This window comes from Alligator mississippiensis, chromosome 4 (genome assembly GCF_030867095.1).
Source record: "Alligator mississippiensis isolate rAllMis1 chromosome 4, rAllMis1, whole genome shotgun sequence".
NCBI lineage: Eukaryota > Metazoa > Chordata > Crocodylia > Alligatoridae > Alligator > Alligator mississippiensis.
In genome coordinates, this window is record NC_081827.1 from 239,137,450 (window position 1) to 239,158,273 (window position 20,824).

At 44.3% G+C, this 20,824-nt stretch overlaps 1 protein-coding gene across 6 annotated transcripts in view; it reads left to right on the forward strand.

Annotated features, from left to right (window-relative positions):
• The window catches only part of NCKAP5 (NCK associated protein 5), a 464,916-nt gene that overhangs the window by 6,907 nt on the left and 437,185 nt on the right, over positions 1–20,824 (forward strand). For 4 of the 6 annotated variants that reach the window (XM_059727427.1, XM_059727428.1, XM_059727429.1 and 1 more), the window contains exon 1: positions 4,751–4,812. The exons of the other annotated variants lie outside the window; for them this stretch is intronic. In XM_059727427.1, coding sequence (XP_059583410.1) covers positions 4,766–4,812 — 47 coding nt within the window. In that variant the 5' untranslated portion in view covers positions 4,751–4,765. Of the gene's footprint in view, positions 1–4,750; positions 4,813–20,824 lie in introns of those variants that run through there. 6 annotated transcript variants of the gene reach the window in all.

The window sequence follows — 20,824 nt, forward strand, 5'->3', positions numbered from 1 at the left end:
GTAATGATGTTTGGGTCTGTCTTCTTATATCATTTGGTCTAATGCCCGAGAGTACAGGGAGTACATCTGTGTGTGTAGGTTGTGCAGCCTGGTATGAGTCTCAGTGCACCGTAAAGTACAGTGTTGATCTTTTTAGAGTGACAAATAGTGCACCATACAGGAGCACAGTATTTTGCTGGGGGAGTGACTACCTTCTCATGGTGCTGCCTGTTAGTAGCTGCAAAGCAAATTTATAAGCCCCTACCAAGGCAATTGGACTTTCTATTTTTGTTTTTCCAGTTTCAATACAGTATATTGTCCAATTTTGATATACTAACTACAGGATGAGCCAAAGGAACCCCTCTTATTTGCAAAGGGAAAGCTTGACCGTTCTTCAGTTTAATATTGAAAGGGTATACCAGCTCAAGCAAGCAGTACTGTGGATGGTTACAAAGAGGTCACAGTTTAGAACCCAGTCGTTACTGCCTAGCAAAATAATAGCTACCAACAGAAACTAAATTTTACTGTGCTCACGTACTATTTTATTTGAGTGGGGTAATTAATTTGAATTTGGGCAGAAGGCAGGGCAGGTTGGCACCTTAGGCCACAAACAAATCTTGCATTTGTCCTGGAAGAAACCATTGTATCTCAGGACAAAATGCAGTTGTTCAGGTGTCCATGTTCATTGTCCTGGGACAAGCTTTACAAAGGTTCGTGGGAAAACTAGTGCTAACAGCTTGTCTTGGGATACCGTGAAGTGCATCTTAATGGTTGTCACAGGATTGCATCTTCGAATCAATGGCAAAAAGCAGCAGTGCATTCAGCTGCTTTTTGCTAAACCCTAACTGGAAGGGTGGTGTGTGTACACACCAATCCCAGGATATTTCTTTTTTAGGACAAACATGGGGACAACTTGTTCCAGGACAAATGCAACATCTATTCTTGCGTTATGCTGTCATACTTACGTCAATATTCACATTTGTCAAAGTAAATTCACATGTTTATTGGCAGTTGACTAGGGGTCCTACTCAAGGGCTTCATTGTACTAGTCCTGAACAAAAAAGTGTTTGCTGCACAGAGCTAAAAGTTTAAGTGCAAGACGAGACAAAAAATGCATAGAATAATATGGACAAATTAATTCATGAAAGCAGAGAGATGTGGTTGGCCAGCTTTAGAGCTGGGTGAAAGTCAGATGTTCTGTCCTGTGACAAATTCCAGATTCTTAACAAAAACAAAACAAAAAAACTATTTTGGAACAAAGACTGAAGACGTCCAAATATTCTGTGGAAAGGGAGAAAATGTGGAAAATTATAGGCGGCGAGGAAAGAGAGTCAGGAATCAAGGATTAGAAGACAGTAAACAAATAGAAAAAGTTGGCAGAGAGGGCAGGTGTAGATTCAGTTGAGTCTGAGAAATACTGTACATCAAGGAAGATTGCAAAACAGATTGAGGAGAGAGACACCTTGTCATAGAGGACATCATTCTGGCCATGGGATATGCCAGACATGTTCTGCAGCACAAGAGCAGGTATGAAGAAAGTAGCTATTGGGATGAGCCAGGATTAGGGGATTGATTGGGTGGAATATGTGCTGAGATTCAGGCAAACTAGCAACTCCCCCACCCCGTGACTGTTTTATGAGAAGTGGAATCATTTAGCATTAAATCAACATTTCAAACTTCAGGGTTTCTTATTCAGAAATATTTCTCTACTGAGTAGCCATGGTGTCAAACTGAAACCTGTTGGCAGAGCATATTCCCTGCTTTACAGGCACCTGAGGGCCACATCCATAATCTCTCACCCTGAACAAGCACAGCTAGGTGTGCAAGATCACTCGTATTTGTGCTTTCATCAGTTGCTACTGAAGAAGCAGCAAATGCCTTTGTCTTGATCTGGAGCTGAGTGCAGATTATCAGATTAGTTAGATCTGTTGGCTTCTGTGTTTGAGGGGCTAATATTTGCCAAGGCTTGCTGCTTCTCTGGCCACATCTGCAGGCTTTATCATACACTTTAAGAATTTTTCCCTCAGCAAAGAGTTGTGAAGAAGCAGCAGTTCCTTGAGAAAGGACATGGATATGTCTCACTGCTTTGTTACCTGGGCGGGTGCTTGTGCGCAGATAAATTGTTGCTTTTTCAATTACTGTTCTAATATGCTTAGTTTGTCGTTACGCAGATTCCTAGGAAACTTTGCTGCCACAGCATGACTCATAATTAGGGAGCTACCAAAATCGCATTTTCATGGATTTCATGAAAATAAAGGGAAAGAGCAGGCAGACACTGGGGGTGAGCTAAACAGCTCTGGCGTCAGTCAACCCGAGAACAGTATTGGCTGATTTGGAGTAGTGAAGGAGAATGAGGCCACCTCCAACTCTTTTTCAACATTAAACTCATGCAGGGCACTGAAAATGTCAACAGGCAATTTCAGGAAAGCTCAGCAGGCCAGATGACCCACTTCCACAGGTCTGGTGTTTGACTCCCTGGTATAAAAAATGTTCCATATGAAGCAAATGCAGGAATAATGGGGCTTGGAAGGATCTTGAGGGTCTTCTTGCTTAACTTCTACACATTGCACCTAAGTTATTCTAGACAGAGGTGTAACTGTCCTGGGTGGCAGCAGCATGCAGTGCAGTAGTAACAGTTGCTGCTAGAGGAGATATCACCTCTTTTGTCTTTGATATGCATGTCAAGTGGACAAAAAAAAAATCCATCACTATTTCGTTCTGCCCCTCCAAGTGGCTAAATAAATGAGGTAACACCTTCCACTGTGAACCACCGGTCACTATTCCTGCACCAGTGCTGCTGCTCTACCTTTAGTGAAGAGGGCAGAATAGGAATAGGGGGGAGGTGGGGGGGACACACAAGGGTGAGGTGCCCACCAGACCCTTCCCCCTCCAGTGCCTTACATTGAGTATTTCTGTTGTTGCAACATGAAATAGTTTTGGCTTGTTTTTAACAGCTTTGCATTGCTGACCCATGTTGAGATTGGGCTTCAGCAGAACATGCAGATCTTTCTTGGCAGCGCTACCGGAAATCTAGTTATCCCCAGTTCCGTATTTGTACATGTGTCTTTGTGCACAGCCAACTGAAACTGTAGCTCGGTTCCCCAGTTTATCAGAATTTCTTTCAGTTCTGTCCTCCAAAGTGTTTGCAGCCTCTCCAACTTCTGTGTCATCTGAAAATTGGTTCAACATACTCTCTATCGTCTGCATCATTTAATAAAAATGTTAAACAGCTCAGACACCCAGACAGACCCCTGTGGAACTGCATTTGAGACCTCCTGCCAGTCTGACATTGATCCGATAATAGCTACTCTTCACTCACAGTTATTAAACCAATTATGTATCCATGTAATGGTAATTCATTCTAGCCCACACTTCTCCAAAGCACTGGATGTCTGGTGTTGGCTGCAACTCGATGTGGGAGTTTGGGGTGGGCTGGTGCTCCTAATGGTGCTGAAAACCTTTCAGGTGTCTAGATAATGGGTTTGGCTTGGGTGCTCTAGTTGTGTGTTTGTTTGGATTGTTTTTTTTTCTTTTGCCTTCCTTTAGAAGCCTACACTCATCTGAGTATATTTTTTAACCTAAGCTATTTCCTGGCACTACAGTGTCAAGGCATTAGTAGCGCTCTTGTCTCCTCTTGCCATTTGTTTGTGGTTTGGGTTTTCATGGGGTGCTTTGTGACTGTGATATATGGCAATGTTCTTGTAGACGTTGGGTGATTTGATATTGCCTGCAAATGTAAGATACTGGCCCAATTAGATTGGGAAGCCCCTTGCAGTCCTGTGTTCTTCAGCTTGTTTTGGGGGAGTGGCATGTAGTACTGTACTGCCAAAAGCCTTACTAAAGTGTAGGTATCTTGTGTCACCACATTCCCTTTATCCACCAAGCCAGCTCACTCTTTCCTGCCCTTCTCCTATCCCTTTCCCCTGCCCCCCAAAAATTCTAATTGGTTTGGCATGCTTCTTCGTCACCTCATTATCCCCCCAGTTATAGTCCAACTTCAAGACATAGGAAATTACTAGGAAGAAGTTGTAAAACGTATCATTTGACTGGCTGGTCTATAATTCCCTGCTTTTCCTCCCCCTCCCTGTCTCTCTCTCTCTCTCTCTCTTTTATGATGCATGTTGTTATCTCTTCTGGGACCTCATCAGTCCTCCAAGGGTAGGGACAGAATTTTCACATAAACTGGTTTAAGTGATCAGAAACTGGTTTAAACCTGCAACAGAACAGAAGCTCAGTGCACATAAACCAGTTTCAAAATCTCTGAAACTGGGTTAAGAGAAATCTGTTTGAATCAGACTTAACTGATTTAGAGCAACCTGGTTTATGAAACTTCTGTCCCAGACTCCGTCTTGTTCAAGTTAAATTACACTCCCCCAGCATCCCAGAATGCTTTCCAGCCCTGGGCTGAGCTAGGCTGTCTGCTCCAGAGAGTAGGACTGGCTCCGCCCCTCTGCTCCCTAGCTGGAGCAGTGAGGGCTGGCTGATGGGGGGTGGGGGATAAGTCCAGCTAGGGATGCATCCCAGCCTACAGGGTGAAGATTGCCCCCCCACCCCCTGACAAACCCCAGCTGAGGCCTGGGGCTAGGGAGGGGGCAGTGTAAACACCCCTTCCCTCACTCAAACTTACTGCTGCCTGCAACTGTGGACTACAAATCCCAGAGGCACCTGAAAACAGGAAGAGGAAGTGATGAGCAATTCTGCCGAACCTTGCTGCTGTGATTCTGGACTGCAAATCCCAGAGACCTTGGGGGCAGCAAGAAGAGGAAGTGAACACAGCCAGAGAGGCATGCTCCAGCATCGCCCTGGCTTCTGGCTGCATTTCCTGAATCAAAGGTAAACGTCTGTTTCAATTTAATTTCTGCAGTTTAGACTAACCCGCAAAGACTGAATTGATTCAGCCTTGGGCTCTTTGACTGTCTGTACTTAGCCCAAAAGTGAACATTTTTTGCTAGTGGTTCTGAGATCATTCTGACTTGAACTCATTTACATGACTTAAAAGTTCTCTGGGCCCTTCTCTACTTTTCATGATCTGAATCCCTTCTCTTTTATTTACATTAATTTTACTATTGTAATTACTATTTGCAGTACTAAAGTACCTGACGGACTTTATGGAGTCTTTTTCTCTCTTTCTGAGGCTAAAAAAACATTAGTTGCACTTATGTTTTGGTTGGATGGTTTGTTAATAATTTTATTTATTTTATTTTTGGAGAGTAGGAATGTTCTGTTATCACTCTGGTGGAAAGCATTACTTAAATATAGTCATGTTCTGGCTTCATCTGATTTCCTTGTGTTAATGCTTTCTCTTGTCCCAGGGAGCATTGTTCCTAGCTCAGACATACTGTATCCGAGCTTTGTGATCTGCATTTCCTTTTGAAGTGCCAATGTCAACATTTTGTCTTTAAAGTAATTTGGAGTATGGTCTATTAATTGCTTTGAATGTTAGGAAAGCCTAATATCTGAAGCTGATAGTAGGAACCAGCAAAGAGACTCAACTATGGGCTGACACAGTAAAGGTAGTCTAGACCAGGGGTGACAAACATACGGCCGGCTCATGGCGTGCTTGTGGGCCAGATGCAATCTGCAGAGCCGCTCCATCCAGCCTGCTGGCAGACTAGAAGTTGGGGGCATGGCCAGTGGTGGATGTGGCCTGCTGCAGAATCTGGGGCCCCAGCGAACATGACCTCCTGTACAAGGGGTGGAGTGAGGGCTGTGCAAACACAGTTACCCTTCAGCTGCCTGGACACTGCCACTTGTCCCACTGCTGTGGCAGGGCCTGCTGCTGCTGCAATGACCACCCCATGCCTTAGGCTAGATGTGGCCTGCAAGGAGCTCTGTGGTGTGGACCAGTCTGGGGCCCCGGGTGAGTTTGACCCCTCTGGTCTAAACCGTAACAGCAGCACAAGAGTTACTATTAGCTCTGAATGCGTGTGAACACAGAGCAACACCAAGAAAAATCAAAGACTTGGTGACTGATATGAGCATGGAGCTGTGCTCCAAGAACAACTTCAGTTTCAGAAATTCCAAATATAGTATTGTAAATTCCAGATCTTTTCTGTTTGATAGCTTTTCAGAAAACGCTGCTGAAGTTTCTTTTGAGGAAGTTAAGAATGAAAAAAGGAAAACAGATTAACTCACGGCCAAATTCTGCTTTTAGTTAAACAGTTGCAACTAGTTTCATTGCTCCAATGAAGAATCTATAGATTCAAATTCCGTTTCCCCCCCCCCCCCCCCCCCCGCAAAATACATTTTAAAAGATAAAAGTATAGGTCTGATGTTATTAGATCAAATCTGGCTTATATTTGAATCAATGCAAAGCCTGCCATTTTTTACCATTTAGATTAGACTGTATTGTGTGGTCAGCTTAGTATAAAGTAAACAACACAATACTGATTATCTTTTTGTAACATAATGATATCTTGCAAGCTTACACTAATAAATCTAGGAAAAGATAGGTGTTATCTTACAAGGAGACATAACTGTCAGGCTCAAAATATCATTAGTAGTGCCAATAAATTACATTAATCGTGTTAAGAAATCTCTTTTTGCATGGGCTAGGATGAGACAGAAACTTTCATATATAAATTTTATAAGTAACATTTCCACTTTGTGTGTGTTGTGGCTATGTTGTTATTGTTGGTTATTTACTTTTTCTATAATAATTATGGGTAGATAGCAGTGTTTAACAAACTTAGAGCCAGATCCTGCTAATGTGAATAGGCATAAGACTGTATGAGGTAAACAGGATTTGTTCCACGAGTTTGTCTAACACACTTTAGGGATCAGCACCAACTGTTTTTCCTCCCCTTCTCCCCCGCCCCAAATTCAAACTAGTGAAACAATTCTGCTTAAAAAATCATTTCCCTGAATTTCTGTTTTTAATATATGCTGCTACTAAGTACACATTTCTGAGATTCTACATCAGATATTTAATAAAGGCCCTAGACACAGCATTAATTTATAAATAATCAGGGAAAACACATTCAGTAGCAGCATCTTTAGCAAAGTCAGCTCTCATCTTCACCTCTTTTGTGTTGAGAAGGAGGCTTCACAGAAGCTCAGGTTTGAAAATGACGTATGGTAGGAAGTCCACTTGGAAGTTCACTGAAGGTCATAGATAAGATTATGAAAAGCCAGACTGATTTGGGTGGACAATGCTATGTGGACTTTTATCATGGTCTCAATAGCTGCAATCTGAAAGCAGCTGGGAATCAATACAGAGGCTCTCCAATCAGCAGTTTCCTAGTAGTTTCCCTATTTACAGGAAAGGGTGAGCTCAATTCCCAGACCTGGATCATGTAATAGGGCTAATTTGGTCAGTGGTCCTGCGCAAAGGAGGTAGGGGTCTGATTCTTTGCTCACATAAAGTAATATCAAAATTCCTATTGACCTAATGGAATAAAAATACTGTATTTGCCTGAATACAAGACCATTTCAAATTTAAGATGACCCCTCCAATAATTAGATTCTATAATCATATACATGGAAAATTTATAAATTTGTCATACTTTTCCAGGTATAGAATCTAATCAGAGAGGGTATCTTAAGTTCACCCCCCCTCCCAACTTCTACAGTGGGGAAAGCAGAGGCTAGGGGGTCAGGCTGCTGGGAGTGAGGGGTAGGTGGCCCCTTTACCCTTTGTCCTCCACTGCTCCTCACAGCCTTTTCCCCCACTTCCCCCTTAATACGAGGCTTGGGGATGGAGTCAAAGCCACAGCAGCTGCTTCCTTCCCCCCACCAACTTCCTGCCATGTACTTGAATCCAAGATGAGTAGATTTTTTTCCCATGCTGAATGTGGAAAAGGACCTCATCTTGTATTGGAGTAAATACAATAACATGTCATGAGCCACTGTTTTATAATGGATTGGTATTTAATCAGCATGACTGCCATGAACAAAATCGGGCTATGCCAATTTATGCCTGCTGAGTAACTAGCCTGTATGATCTATTTGTTGTATAACAGCTCATTTTTCAACTAACAAAAAAACCCATCCCACATGGTAATCAACTTCTCTGTGACACCAGGATGGTGGCATTTTAAATATTGTGAAGTCAGATCCCCCACCCTGCACATGTTGCCATCACAGTCCACTGGCTCAAGTCAGTTTTTGGATTCTATATGTATCAAACACAAGATCCATATTTTGAGCACATAGGTCACTTCTCAATTTTTCTGTGTCAGATAGAAATATGTATATGTTAGACCTAACCTATTCTTGAGTATCTCAATGGCAATATGGTAAATCAGCTGTGGTGTATATGAGGTCTCTTCAGTGCACCATGGTGGTATATATACTGTATTTACTTTTTCCCTATAGAGCATGAATGAGGAAAAACCTTGTCTTAGGTTCGAGTATAGGCCAGGCAAGCAGCTGCTGTGGCTCTGGATGGGGCCAGGGTGGACCATGTGGCAAGGTATGGGGTAGGGGAAGCATAGTGGAAGATAGTGCAAGGGGGCACATGGGGAAGAGTCATGGGGACAGAGATAGTTTCATAGTAGCTAGGGTCAGGAAGGACCTGAACAGATCATCTAGCCTGACCCCTGCCACAGGCAGGAATGAATGCTGGGTTCACAAGACCCCAGACAGGTGGTCATCCAACCTCCTCTTGAATTTACCCAAGGTAGGGGCGAGGACCACTTCCCTGGGAAGTTGGTTCCGGATTTTGGCCACCCTAACTGTAAAATATTGCCTTCTGATCTCCAACCTAAACCTATTCTCCATCAGCTTATTACCATTGTTCCTCGTCACCCCAGGTGGTGCTGGGGAGAAAAGAGCTCTGCCTATTTGCTGTTGATCCCCCTTGATGAGCTTGTAGGCAGCCACCAGGTCCCCCCTCAGCCTCCTCTTGCTGAGGCTGAACAGGTTCAGGTCCCTCAGTTTCTCCTCATAGGGCCTGTCCTGCTGCCCTCTCACCAAGCGGGTGGCCCTCCTCTGAACTCTCTCCAGGCTGGCCACATCCCTTTTGAAGTGCGGCGCCCAGTACTGGACGCAGTACTCCAACTGTGGCCTGACCAAAGTCGCACAGAGTCACCTCCCTGGACTGACTTGAGATGCACCTTTGGATGTATGACAAGGTATGGCTGGCCTTGCTGGCTGAGGTCTGGCATTGGCGGCTCATGTTCATCTTGGAGTCAATAATGACTCCAAGATCCCTTTCTGCCTCTGTGCTTTCAAGTAGGGAACTCCCCAGCCTGTATGCATGCTGTGGATTCCTTCTCCCAAGGTGCAGCACCCTGCATTTGTCTACGTTGAACCCAATCCTCTTCTCATCTGCCTACTTTTGTAGTCTGTCTAAATCTAGTTGCAGCCTCTCTCTCCCTTCAAGTGTGTCCACCTCGCCCCACATCTTAGTATCATCAGCAAACTTGGACAGTGTGCTTTCCACCCCCTTGTCCAAGTCGCTGATGAAGATGTTAAACAGTGTGGGCCCGAGGACCGAGCCCTGGGGTACCCCACTGCTCACATCTCACCAGGTTGAGTACAACCCGTCCATTACTACTCTCTGGGTGCGCCTCATCAGCCAATTTTTTACCCATCCAACTGTGCAGGCATCAATGCCGCAGTTGCTTAATTTATTGATGAGGATGGGGTGAAAGACAGTGTCAAAGGCCTTCTTAAAGTCTAGAAAGACTATGTCCACAGCGACACCATCATCCAAGGCTTTAGTTACTTGGTCGTAAAAGGCAATCAGGTTGGTCTGGCAGGACCTGCCTTCAATGAACCCATGCTGATTGCCCCTGAGCATGATCTCGCCTGCAGGTCCCCCAAAGATATGCTCCTTGATGATCCTCTCCAAGAGCTTCCTGAGCACCAAGGTGAGGCTTACAGGCCTATAATTACTTGGGTCCTCCTTCCTCCCCTTCTTAAAAATAGGGACCACATTAGCCAGTTTTCAATCCCCCGGCACCTGGCCAGATGACCACGAATGCTCATACAGCCATGCCAAAGGCTCCGTGATGACCCCTGCCAGCTCCCTCAACACCCTAGGGTGGAGGGCATCTGGACCTGCAGATTTTAAAATATCTAGCCCTTCCAGAAGATCCTGCACTACATCTGCACTGAGTAAAGGCTTGACAGAGCTATCCCCAAGATTGTCCTTACCTCTGGTAGGTGGGATATCCCGGTCCCTGTTTAGGAAAACAGAGGCAAAGAAACTGTTAAAAATATCAGCTTTCTTGTCTGACGTGGCCACTAGATTACTGTTTGTGTCTTGCAGGGGCCCTACATTGCCTGGTGCCCTCTTCTTGCTCCCAATGTACTTGAAAAAGGACTTTTTGTTGTCCTTAATCCTGGACGCTAGCCTGAGTACCATCTCTGCCTTGGCCTTCCTAATAGCCCTCCTACACTCCCGGGCCGAGGAGGAGTACTCCTCCTTGGTGATAGTTCCTCCCTTCCACTGATTGTACGCCTCCCTTTTCATCCTCAGGCATTGCTGAATGCCCTTGTTGAGCCAAGGGGGTTTCTGAGCACTCTTAGCCCCCTTGCTTCTCTCAGGGACTGTTATCCTTTGGGCCTGGAGGATCGCCCCCTTAAGGTATGACCATCCCTCATGGGCTCCCATCTCCTCTACCTTCTGGGCCCTTAGTGCCTCCCCCACTAGTCTCCTAAGCTCATTGAAGTTGGCCTTTCTGAAGTCAAGGGCTTTAGCCTTGGTGTGAGCCCTAGACGCCCTGCATTGGATAGTGAAATCCAGCAGGTGATGATCACTATTGCCCAGGTGGTCAAGGACCTGCAGTCCCCTCACCAGGTCCTCCCCCGTGGCCAGGACCAGGTCCAGCAAGGCGTTACCCCTAGTGGGGCTGTGCAGTTCCTGGATAAGGTGAAGGTCCTGTAGTACAGCCAGGAACCTATGCAAGTGGTCAGACCTGGCTGTCTGCTCCTCCCAGCAAATGTCTGGGTAGTTTAGGTCACCCATGACAATAACATCCATTGACCTAACCGCCTCCCTAAGCTGACTGGAGAAGTCCTGGTCTAGCTCTTCCCCCTGGTTGGGTGGTCTGTAGTAGACACCCACTGTGAGGTCCCTTTCACCACGCCCCTCTTGTAGTTTGACCCATAGTATCTCTGCCCGACTCTTCTCTAACCCAAAGCTAATCCTTGATGATGTGAGGTGCTCTTTGACATAAAGCGCAACCCCCCCACCTTTCCTCTCTGTCCTGTGCGTGGGGATACATGAGGAAGGGGCAGGTGGTGCAGGGTAAGCACAGAAAAGGGATGCACAGAGCACGGGGAGTATGAGGAAGGGGAGCACAGACCAGGGGAAACATGAGAGAGCATGGGAAGGGGCACGCTTAGTGGCAGAAAACGCTGCTGTGGATCTGAACCTGGCCCTGGCCTGGACCCAGGCGGTGTGGCTGGGCTGGGTGCTCCGTGCCCGTGGTGATGACTGGGCTAGAGCAGCTGCAGAGGTAAGTGGTTGGGTGGTGTGGAAAGGGCAGAGACCAGAGTGGGACAAGTGGCAGGGGATGAAAGTGCTGTGGGGCAGGGGGGGTGGGCAGGCAGGCTGCCCCTGAGGTGGTTCTTTCTGCACAAGTGTCTCTACTTAGCTATTTCAGCTTTCCAAATAAACAGCAACGTCTATACCATTTTTATGGATCTTGTATGCCAGGGACTGCATTTCCTTTTGGACATATTGAGCCATTAGGGGCAGTGGAAAAGTTACTCCATCACAGAAGTAGCCTGAGGGCTACTGGAGGGGGCAGGCACAGAGGCCAAGTGGTGGTGGTGGTGGTGTGGAGGGGAAGGATGACTAGGGATATGGGGAACGTTCCCTGCCTTCCAGTTGCTGTTTTCCCTGTGGCAGTGGTGTAGGGGATGAATTTAAGAAGATCCTCCAACAGCTAAATGTTGTGGGTGGGAGTCTTCTTAAAGTAAAAGTAATCTTGGATTTGGGTAAATATGGTATTTAAAAACATTGTCCATGTTGGGTGGTTTTGGGTTGTTTTTTTTTTTTTTTAAATAATGATTTAGGACCAGATCCTGAAAGAAGCTTTATGCCCTCAATTGCCATGGATTCCTTGGGAATTGATTGCACTCAACAACTAGCATGGATCATTTGTTGGTTGGTAGATTTGAGTTTTGATGAATGTAGGCTTGATCCTGCAAGCCTGTCATTCGTGAGTCGTCCCAACAAAGCTATTTAGGTAAGGTTTGCTGGAGTGGGCCAAAATATTAAAAGGTTTTGCAAGTGTTTCAGAGTGTCTGTAGTGGAAAGGAGGTTTCGAACCCCTCAGCATCACAAGATAGTACAGTTTTTAGCAAAATACTGACCTGTGTAAAAGAGGAAATATATGTATACTTGAAACATTCCACTCCTGCCTACTTCCAGGTTGCTAGGTTTCTTAATGAATGAAATCTTTCACTACTTTCAGAATACCATTCTACGGGGGGAAACATCTTTCTTCGAAAGTTTTAAGTGGATCATTAACCATTTACGACTTACTGTCCTACAATAACTGTTTTGTTTGGCTGACCGAGGTTCTCAGACTTATTTGCCACAGTACGTCTCTCTTCAGATTCATTTTCAGTTTATTTAGTGGTTCCCACCCAGCCCCACCCCCAGAAAGTAAGCCATCAGCATTTGTAATTATGTTTAGCTACCATTTGATATTTCAGCATTTGTGCAGCTTTGCATTTGATATTTGCAGAAGAACGAATGTTAAAGGATAGGTAAAGGTGTGTTTCTAAAATAGAGAATTAGGTGAGAGTACACATTTTCTCTTTCTCTGGCCTGAGAATAAGGCATTTACATTGCACAGTAATAAAATACATTTTCAATTAGGAAACTGAAGAATCTATATATTGATTCTCTTTTTAGATTATATCTAAGTGGTTTTACAATTTTTATGTACTCCCCAATATCTGGTTATAATAAATACCAACATGAAGCATGTTTATAATGTCTTACATCCTTAAGAGTAGATTTAATATTTGAATATTATGTTTAATAGTAATACAATTGTATGTCAAATTGTTTTTTAATTAAAACAGTGAAAATCTTGCATTAACTTGTGCAGTAGAGTTGGATATGTTGAAATTCAAGACTACTGCTACTGACTTAGTGTAAGTAGCATTTTTATTTTATATGTTGTACTGGGATGAAGGCCAGTTGGCCTCTAAAGGTAGTTTCCATAGCTACTGTCCTGCACAGAAAGAAAATGCTGCCCCAGCATTTTTCTTTTGTACCTTTACAGTTTTTATGCAAGCTGTCAGGACAATTAGTTTTCATCAAATTTATTGGTTATCAGATTGTTGAAAGTTTACAGATATGGGTGGACACAAAACCCTTTAAATAGATTTAACATTAAATGTATGCATGTGACGCATGCATACATATATCTATGTGTATTATATGCACACATATACATGTATATACAATTTGCATGCATGCTCATGCTTGTATTCCATAGATTGAAATCACTGTCATGTTTTCTAGTTTGTGTTGTCAATGATTATCTAACGGTAGTAACTTTCTTCTGCAAATCTGAAACATGATGCGTTCTGAGCATAAGTGCACTTCTATTATATAGAAGTACACTTATGCTCAAAACTAAAACCCTCTGCCTTTTGCTAGTTCCAAACTTCCCACAATAATCTTATCATGCCTCTTAAAAGTAAAAAGATATTTGGAATTTGAAAAATCTGTTTCGGGAGAACGATGGCAAATAAATCGTAACGGTGGAATAATGCATTTGCTCTCTGTAAAAGAAGAATGTTCAGTACAGCATGGGGAATGTAATTCCTTATTCATTTCATGCATGCAGTAATTGCTATATATAAGACTGGACTGGTGTGGAGATGTGTGTACTTGACTGAATACTTGGTACTGTTCCTAAGAGCTCTACTGCAGGTTGTCATGGCAATAATTTTAAACCTTGGCCAACCAAAAGAACACCAAACTTCCTGTTGATCAGTGAGACAGAAATATATAAAGAAGTGTGCAAACCTTAAGGTTGGAAGCAACTTGGCCAGATCTAGGTGGAATGACATCTATTTTCTTCACAGCCAGAGGCTCATGATTATCAATTTTGGGTCTAAGTGTTGTCTAATCCTTCCCAAATTTAGCTTCCATTCTGATCCATCGAGAGATATCACAGAGTCCCTCTTTTCCCTTCTCTTTCCCCTCTGCAACCACCCCCCTGGATACTAGCTTGAAGCTAAAAAGCTGTGAAGGGTTTGGACTGCATGGACTATAAACTCTTCTCCTTATCCTGTCATGGTTGAATCATACACATTTGTCTTGTTTCTGATGGAAAAAAAAATAATTTATGCTTTGCTCCACCCACATAGATGTTACTGTTTCTGTGTGATAGTTACTAGTATATAGGAAAAACCTCCTTAATTCAAAATGCAGGGGACCAAGGATACCAACTTCAAAATAAACAGATTTAATTCACCTACGTGCAGTCCTTACACTTAAATGGACCGACCAAGGTTAGGTTTGGCTTGTGCCCTGCTTCCAGAGAGATCCGAGTTTGTATTCCTCCCCCACCCTTAAAGGGGCAGTGCTTCTGCCAGCTTTGCCCACAGAGGTTCCCTGCTGCCTCCCTGCTCTTTGCACCTTAGGTTGTGCTGGCATAAAAGGGCAGCCTGCTGAAAGGTCACATCTTTAAATTAAAGCATATCCTTCTTTACAACAAAACCAGCAGCAGATCTGAAGCATGTGACAAATTCCTGTGGACTGATTTGCTTTGCATGGTTTGAGCTGTTTTTCTGCTCTCTGCCCCAACCCGTTCCAGCTGCTTTCCCCTCTGTTCATGCACGTACCTCCTGAAAACCTGATCTGCCTCTAGGCTGCTTTTGCTGTGAGGTGGAGCTGCTTAGTGCACCTTGGTTTACAGAAGGCACATTGGAGCCCAACCAGGAAGGGTTGGAGCAGTAGTGTAGCTACATGCATAGCATAATGCAGGCAGATGTGCTTCTCTCCTGGGGCCACCATACCTCGATTGCACCTGATGCTGCCCAACTGCTCCTCATCCTATCAACCCGCCAACCCCTAGTGGACTTGCTAACCCCAGATCACACTAGACTGACCCAGATCCTGCCAACTTCTGATCACCCTTGATTTTGTGCCAAGTGACCCCCAATCCTACCAACTTCCTGCCCCTGCCGACCTGCTAAACCTCAATGACACCGTACTCCCCCAATCCCACCAACTCAACCATGGTGCAATATCTCATAGTTAAAGTATTGGATACTGTGAAGCTATTGTCATGAGAAAATGATTTTGAATTGCAAGATAGCTGTATTTGGAATTATCTGTATTGTAAAGCATTCCAAAGCCTATCTTTTTGGCTGGGAACAGGCAATAGCTTTGAAGTATCCCATGGGCGACTGGTGCCTCCTGAGTGTGGGGGGGCATGACTCAGGGGGTCCCCCAGCAGTCAGCCAGTGACTGGGGGGGGTTCCCCAGTGGCTGCCAGCAGAGCCAATTTTGGGGGGACACTGCCCCCCTACCAGCCAGAGCGCTCACTGTCAGGGGGGGCACCAGAACTCTTAGGGGGGGAGCCATGGCCCCCTGCACCCCTCTGTGTCACCTATGAAGTATCTAATACTTTGAACTATCCAATATCAAACTAACAAGGTTTTCCTGTACTAGTAAAGGAATGATTTAAGGGGTATAAAGTTAAAAAAAAAAAAAAAAGTGAAAGATCATTTAGGCTGCTTACCTTTTTTAGTACAGTGGATCTCCTGTAACTGCCTTGGAGCAGTGGAGTCCAACCTTTTTTGGCAGATGTGCCACAAATTAAGGATCACACCTTTCCTGAGTGCTATTTTTTATCCCTTTCCCCTGCCTGATCTGGAGCTCCATTTGTGCCCCCAGCCCTATTTGTTGCTGTGTTCCTTGCACCAACCCCAGTCTGCTGTGTGCCACACAGAGGCTGTCTGCAGCACTAGTGGCATAGTGCTGCGGGTTGACCACCCCTGTCTTAGAGAAGGCTTGCAGCTACTTTTGTAGAAGCTACTAGGTGACTTGAGGTATGTACAGATGTTAGGTCAATCTAAATGCCTGGCTATGCAGGCTATTGGAGGGATTAAATTACCCCCAAAATGGCATGCCTGATCTAAATTAGTTCACCTCTTCAGTTAAAATAACTTCAGATCAATAATAAAATAACTATAGATCAGTAAAGGTTTAACTTGATCTGTGAACTCAAACTAGTGAACTTCTATTCACAGCATAGCTCCAGGACTGGGAAAGTCCACTATACCCCTAGACCCCAACTCTGATAGGCTTATTTTCTACCTCCCCTACTGTCCCATGTCCCCTCCCCACACCCCCTCCAAACAAGAACACCTGGGATCCCACCAACCCCATCCTCCACCCTGAGTTATATATCTTTGGGCTGCCTGCACTGGTCCCATCAGTGGTGAATGCCTGCACATGCCACTCCCAAGGTAGGCTTAGGTGGCTTAAAGTAAGCCACTTAAACCAGGTTCAGTGTCAGACTTTACACTGTAAACTGAACAAATGTTAACTAGCTCAGTGGAACAGTTACATGTTAATGCAAAAACCCTGCTCTAATTGCCTCTCACTTGCAAAGCTGCGACTTGCCACTAGAGGCTTGGTGAGCAGGGGCAGGACAAGGAGCTAGGGTAAGGATAGGCTCCCTGCCCCCATAGGGCAGAACAAGTGCTGCAGCCCCAGCTCCTGGAAGCCATGGTATCTCCTACCACCACTCTGACCAGCTCTGCTCCTGCCAGGAGCTGGTTCTGTTCTGGGCAGCGGTAGTGATGCAGTTCCCACCACCGCTGGGACCAGCTGTCTCGGCCCCCACCAGGAGCGGAGCTAGTCGGAGCAAGCGGCAGTGGGAAGTGCAGCAGGCCCACTGCCTTCTGGGATGCTGGAGGACTTCAGCTTGCACAGAAAAGCTATGGAAACTAACCGCAAGTTAATAAAACAGGAGCAAAATTATGTAGACTCAAGAGATTCCTGCCCTGGAGTGGGGTAATGTTAAACTGAATAAAGAGTGCTTTAAGCCACCTAAAAGGTGTTAATGTGCAGCTAGTCCAGGGGTCGAGATCCAGAAGCCACCTAAAGTTACCATGTAACGAGGCCTAGATACTTGTGTGCATCTATAAAAGCTGCAGAGTCTTATTATTCAGTTTACAATATCAAGTATCTGTTCCTGCTTCTCAGACAATGAAGTATGCCACATGCCAGAATCTGTAAAAGGATGACAGAGAGAAACTGCAGAGAAGCTAAAATTGTCAGGCCTGTCCCAATCCTGGGAATTCAGTCTTAGGGGGAAAAACGATGTTTGTGCAATAATTATCGTATATATGACGATTTTTCATAAATGCTTTTCTTCTAAATTAATAGTACTTTATTTTAAGGAAGATTTGTGCTAACTGCCCATTGAGGAAACAGAATTATACATCTGAGCATTAATCGGACCTGCTGAGGTAAGCGCAGCTTGAACCAGATGACTGTTCTGAGAGTCAGAGTTTTATTATTCTACTCAGAGCCTCGTGTTCGCTGGGAGCCTAAAACCTGGCATGAGGTTCACCTCGGAGGGTCAGAGGTGCAGTTCTAGTTAAAAATTTTCAGTTGGTTGAAGTTTGCTGTCTAGGTTAGAGGCAGGGGAATGATCTGAAACAGTCACAAGCTTTTAGCCACCAACTGAGACTAGTAATAATCAAGGGCCAGCTGGCTGGTACCAGTAGTCTGCTAGGCTTTCCAATAGATCAGGCTGAGTGAGCCCCGTTGTGTTCCTGAGCAGGTGCTCAAATTGTCCAGATTACCCACTAAGCAGTATTGGGCACCACTGTCTACACTTGTTACATGTTGATGATTCACAGAATTCAATAAATTTGGAAGCCCATTGATCTGGGCTCTGTAATCCAGTTTATGGGACTGATTCCCCTTTGAAGCATTGGGGCTAGTTACTTAGAAACTGTAAACCAATTGATTAAGCTGATTTCAGTGGTGCTTATGTTGACTCGTAACAGCTGTGGATGTGGCCCCTTTCTTCCTATTCCTACAGATGTCTAAATAAGAAATCACTGCTTATAAACCACCTGAGTAGTGATTGTAGAGGGAGAGGGAAGAGCAAAAAAAAAAAGAAAAGGAAATAGTTAAAATGAAACAATTATTTCAAGAACATGTTGGAAGTTGTGTGTTTTGAGTGCTTAATTTTTAATTTTAGACTTGGTTGCAAAGTATACTAGATGAAAGTACCGCTAAGTTCTTTGAATAAATTCAGTATAAGATCTGACAGATTTGCAATCATTTTGGCTTAATGGAAAATTGCCTTCTAGTCAGATCAGATATTGGGGGAAAGGAGGTTGTGTGCTGTAAAAACTTATATGGAATAAATAGAATAAATGTTAAGTGAAGAGACTGAATTACAAAGCTCTAATTTACAAATAAACTTGATAGCCAGTAGTGCAAACAAGACAACTTTTTACATTCTGGTCATACATTCATAAGCCACATTCATAAAGGGCATATATTATACTTCTGATTGGATACATTTTGTGCAGAATAAGATGCTAATGTTTCATTTCCACATGAAATTAGGTAATAATAGCTTTCAGTGTGAGCTGTGATGATGTTTCATAATATGTGCAGTGATGGAAGGAGTAATAATGCAATCAAAAAGCTTGTTTTTTTTTCTCTTACGATGAAGTTTTAGTCTTTAATAGATGCCTTTTAGGTCTGTCTATTATTGCAAGGTGGTGTGTCTTTGTTGGCAAGTTCTTATTAAGAAGAATGTGCCAACAATTATATGTTTCAGTGTATCAAAATGTAGAATTGTTTTTTGCAACATAGACATGGTGTGAAGAGATCTCCTTTTCCCTTCCTGCCCTACCATCTCAAATAGGAGACCAGGTGTGAACATCCCATAGATGTTTTTCTTTTTTAGTTTGGTAAACTTCCAGAATACAATATATTAATAGTTATGATTTTAAATCCAGATTAATAAAGTATGCTAAGTTATTTTTCAGAAAGGAATATTTCATTCAAAACCAGTATTTCATCAACTGATGTATTTTTTGTTGTTAAGGAAGTACATTTTTTGTTAGCTTTCTCTTAAAAAAAATTATTGTGTGGTGTCGGTGATGGTAGTGGTATGCATAAAGGTTGGTTGGTAGTATTCTGAAGTAGACAGACAATATTCTAACCCTTTAAATTTAGGGTGCATGTTTGCATTTTGGATTAAGTGGTAGGTTTTCTAAATGCCTTTTAAAGGGCATATATTCTGCCTGTTGTTTTGTTCTCTATGAATTTAAAGGCATGGTTCTGTGATGGCATGTAGGAGTTAGCTGCACATGATAAGTTTATCTCCCAGTTTCACGTGTGGCCACTGTCCTTTTCTGTTTACTGGCCCGTGCGGTTCCACTGCATCCAATTCTGTCAGAATAGAGGATATTGATTTCAAAGGGCTCGGAGAATTTGTTCCAGTTTTTTTCTAATCTGAGTGAGGGAATTCACTTACATAAATCACACAGTGGTATTGCTCTGTGCCATGATTATTTGCACCAGATGCTATATATTTTTAAAAGGAGGTGTTTTCTCAAAACACCAGTAGAGTCTAAAAGAAATTGTATTTAGGGTCACTGTGAAGGCCAGTTTCTTCTATCCATAACCTGCTTGAAAAATATCCTGCAAGCTCATTATCTGCAATTGTACATACTTGGACAGTGTACCAGTTCTTGATGATTTGCAGTAAAAGCAGCATGAGACTGAGCCAAAATGTCTTGACTGACATTAGACTGAAGCAGAACTAAGGACTTCGGCTGAAGCTGGAAGAGAAGGTTATTGGTGCGGACAAAAGTGACAGTTTTTGAGCAATCTGGTTCCTGAAAGTGTGACAACACACGTGCATGCCTGCAGAACGCTTTTAAAATGGCTGATCATGCAAAAATTTAACCATGGTTCAATCGGATATTAAGGTGCTCAAAAGCAGAACATCTTGGGGAACTTGTGTTTCCTCTAGGGTTAATTTTTTGCATTGGGGGTTAGGCTGGGCCGGTGCCCAATCCCGCCCCTGGGCTGTCAGGGGGAAGGAGAGGGGAGCTGGAGGCAGCCTGCACCAGCCCAGGCCCACAAGTGAGGGTGCTTCAGCCACCTCCTGGGAGGTTGTCGAACAGTGTACCCCCCCCCCCCAGCTCTGGGGCTGTCGGTGAGGAAGTTCTCAGCTGTTGAATGGCTGGAGCTGGGATGGAGGGGCAGACAACAGGGCCCCCTTGCCTCATGCCCCCCCCCCAGCTACTTCAGCTGGCGTGTTGGGGAGAGCTAGGCTGGGCCCCTGAGGCAAGGGGGCTCCTCCCTCTCACCTCCCCCCAACCTCGGACTATTCAGCCGCTGGGAGCAGCCAGCATAGAGCTGCCAGCTGCTGAATAATCTTGAGAGAGTCCAGAGCAGAGCCACATGCATGATCAGAGGGCAAGAGAATAGGCCTTATGATGGGAGGCTGAGAGCCATGGGGCTCTTCAGCCTAGAAAAGCGCAGGCTTAGGGGTAACCTGGTGGCTGTCTATAAGTACTTAAGGGGTGTATATCAGGATCTGGGGGAATGTCTGTTCTCCAGAGCACCCCAAGGGAAAACAAGCAGCAACTGTCATAAACTCCTCCATGACCATTTTAGGCTGAACATAAGAAAAAACTTCTTTACTGTCCGAGCCCCCAAGGCTTGGAATAGACTCCCTCCAGAAGCGGTGTAGGCACGTACTTCGGAGTCATTCAAGAAACATTTGGATGCTTATCTTGCTGGGATCCTTTGACCCTAGCTGACTTCCTGCCCCTGGGGCAGGGGGTTGGACTTGATGATTTTCAAGGTCCCTTCCAGCCCTAATGTCTATGAATCTAATCACTCTTACCCTAATCCATTTCCCCCTTT